At 38.4% G+C, this 1,757-nt stretch overlaps 1 protein-coding gene across 3 annotated transcripts in view; it reads right to left on the reverse strand.

Annotated features, from left to right (window-relative positions):
* NDEL1 (nudE neurodevelopment protein 1 like 1) overlaps window positions 1-1,757 on the reverse strand; it is a 57,389-nt gene that overhangs the window by 27,579 nt on the left and 28,053 nt on the right. For all 3 annotated transcript variants that reach the window (XM_023513985.1, XM_003791105.2, XM_003791106.2), the window contains exon 2: window positions 433-530. In XM_023513985.1, coding sequence (XP_023369753.1) covers window positions 433-518 — 86 coding nt within the window. In that variant the 5' untranslated portion in view covers window positions 519-530. The remainder of the gene's footprint in view (window positions 1-432; window positions 531-1,757) is intronic.

A 1,757-nucleotide genomic window follows, 5' to 3' on the forward strand; every position in this document is an offset into this window, starting at 1 on the left:
ACTCCTAAAGCTCTTCTTCCTCCCTCAAAGCTTTGATGGCTCCAGATACTGCCAATGCTTGCCTAAAAAGAACTAAAATCTATTACATGGAGCCCTAGACAGTATATCAGAACCTCCAAATGATAAAAATGATGAGGCAGAATCAGTGCACATACTGCAGGCCATTTAGTAAAAAATGAAAAAGGAGGCAAACTATCAGAAGAAATCACAAGCAACACTATTTTCTAACTATTATAATTTGAACAATATAAAGATTTATGGCATTTTTATATAATCCAAATGTAAGCAATAGTTTTGACTATTTCTAGAATCTCAATCTTAAATCTGAAACTCTAAATTTAGCTTGTTTTAAAAAAAAAAAAAGAATGCACAAGCTAGACATGTCGTTTTCCAAATCCTCCTCCCCTAGTTTTAGTATGCTTTCAACATTACCTTTGTTTATACTTTAAGGAAAGTTCCTTCCAATAAGCAGTTTCCTCCTTTAAACTTGAAAAATCTGGTATATCTTCACCATCCATGATCAAGAAAGCCTGGGAAGTATTAAAGACAGACAAACTTACAAATCAAATAGAGAACACAGGAATCTAAGAAAAAGTATAAAATGTGGGATAACACTAAATCTGAGCATTGTGGAGTGAGTTAAACAGGAACAATTGTGAGAATATTAATTCTTTCATGTAACTCAGGCACCTAAATAAATCACTTCACTGCTCCCACTCTCAGGGACCACCGATACTGTGGATGAGATCAAAGTCCTTTGGTGCAAAGCCCTTTCAGTTGCAGCACTAGATGCTGGGTGACTCTGCCCCAGAGAGTCATGCTACATACACAGTTCCAGCAGTTGGTTTACGGCCAGTTGGCCTTCCAGAAATCAAGAGGCAAAAGCAAGCATACTGTCAGGAGATGCTGCTGCATGCCCCTCCCTATTGTACAACTGCTTTAAAACATCTGCTTGAAATGTTCTAATGCCACGTGACCTTACTAGATCAGTCACCACACTCCCAACTTATTATTAAAGTATTTCTGAAAACTTCCTGTTAATTATCTTTTAAGTCCATAGTTTCCTCCAAAAGTCCACTAATCTCTAACTTCAAGAATCTTTGGGTTCTTCAACAAGTCATTCAGAAAGGGGAGAGGGAATCTACTGCATTTCTACTGGACTGCCTAAAACTCCCAATTATCAGGCCAGATGGAATAGCAAAGATGTTAGGCCCACTCCACTCACACATTCATGCCTACCATTTTCTGCCACACCCTCCCAAACATCCCACTTTGTATTCCAGCATGTTGTTCAAAACTGTCTTAACACATCATGCTATTTTAGATCTAGATATTTTTTCTACCTGGCATGGCTCTCCCTTCTTTACATTTGGAAAGCTCCTATTTAAGCTTAAAACTTGTCTTTTCCAGAAACCCTTTCCGGCTCTCACCTGGATAGCATTAAAATTCCCTGAGCCTTTGGCAACCTCTATACCCCACAGATGCTTTCACTGATATAATTACCACATTGCAATGTGTTCACTTACACTTTGTGTCCCCTATTAAGCTGTTTATTATTCTTATTTATTTCTACCCTTTCACAATAATCAGTAATAATATTAAATAACATAACTGATTCAACCTAATCCATACTAGGCAGTAAGAACTTAAGACTAGCTTTAAAAATAAACTAATAAGGCTTGGCGCCTGTGGCTCAAGTGGCTAAGGCGCCAGCCACATACACCTAAGGTGGCAGGTTCGAATCCAGCCCGGGCCTG

The sequence above is a fragment of the Otolemur garnettii genome, unplaced genomic scaffold, assembly GCF_000181295.1.
Source record: "Otolemur garnettii isolate 467f Iridium unplaced genomic scaffold, OtoGar3 scaffold00046, whole genome shotgun sequence".
Taxonomy (NCBI): domain Eukaryota; kingdom Metazoa; phylum Chordata; class Mammalia; order Primates; family Galagidae; genus Otolemur; species Otolemur garnettii.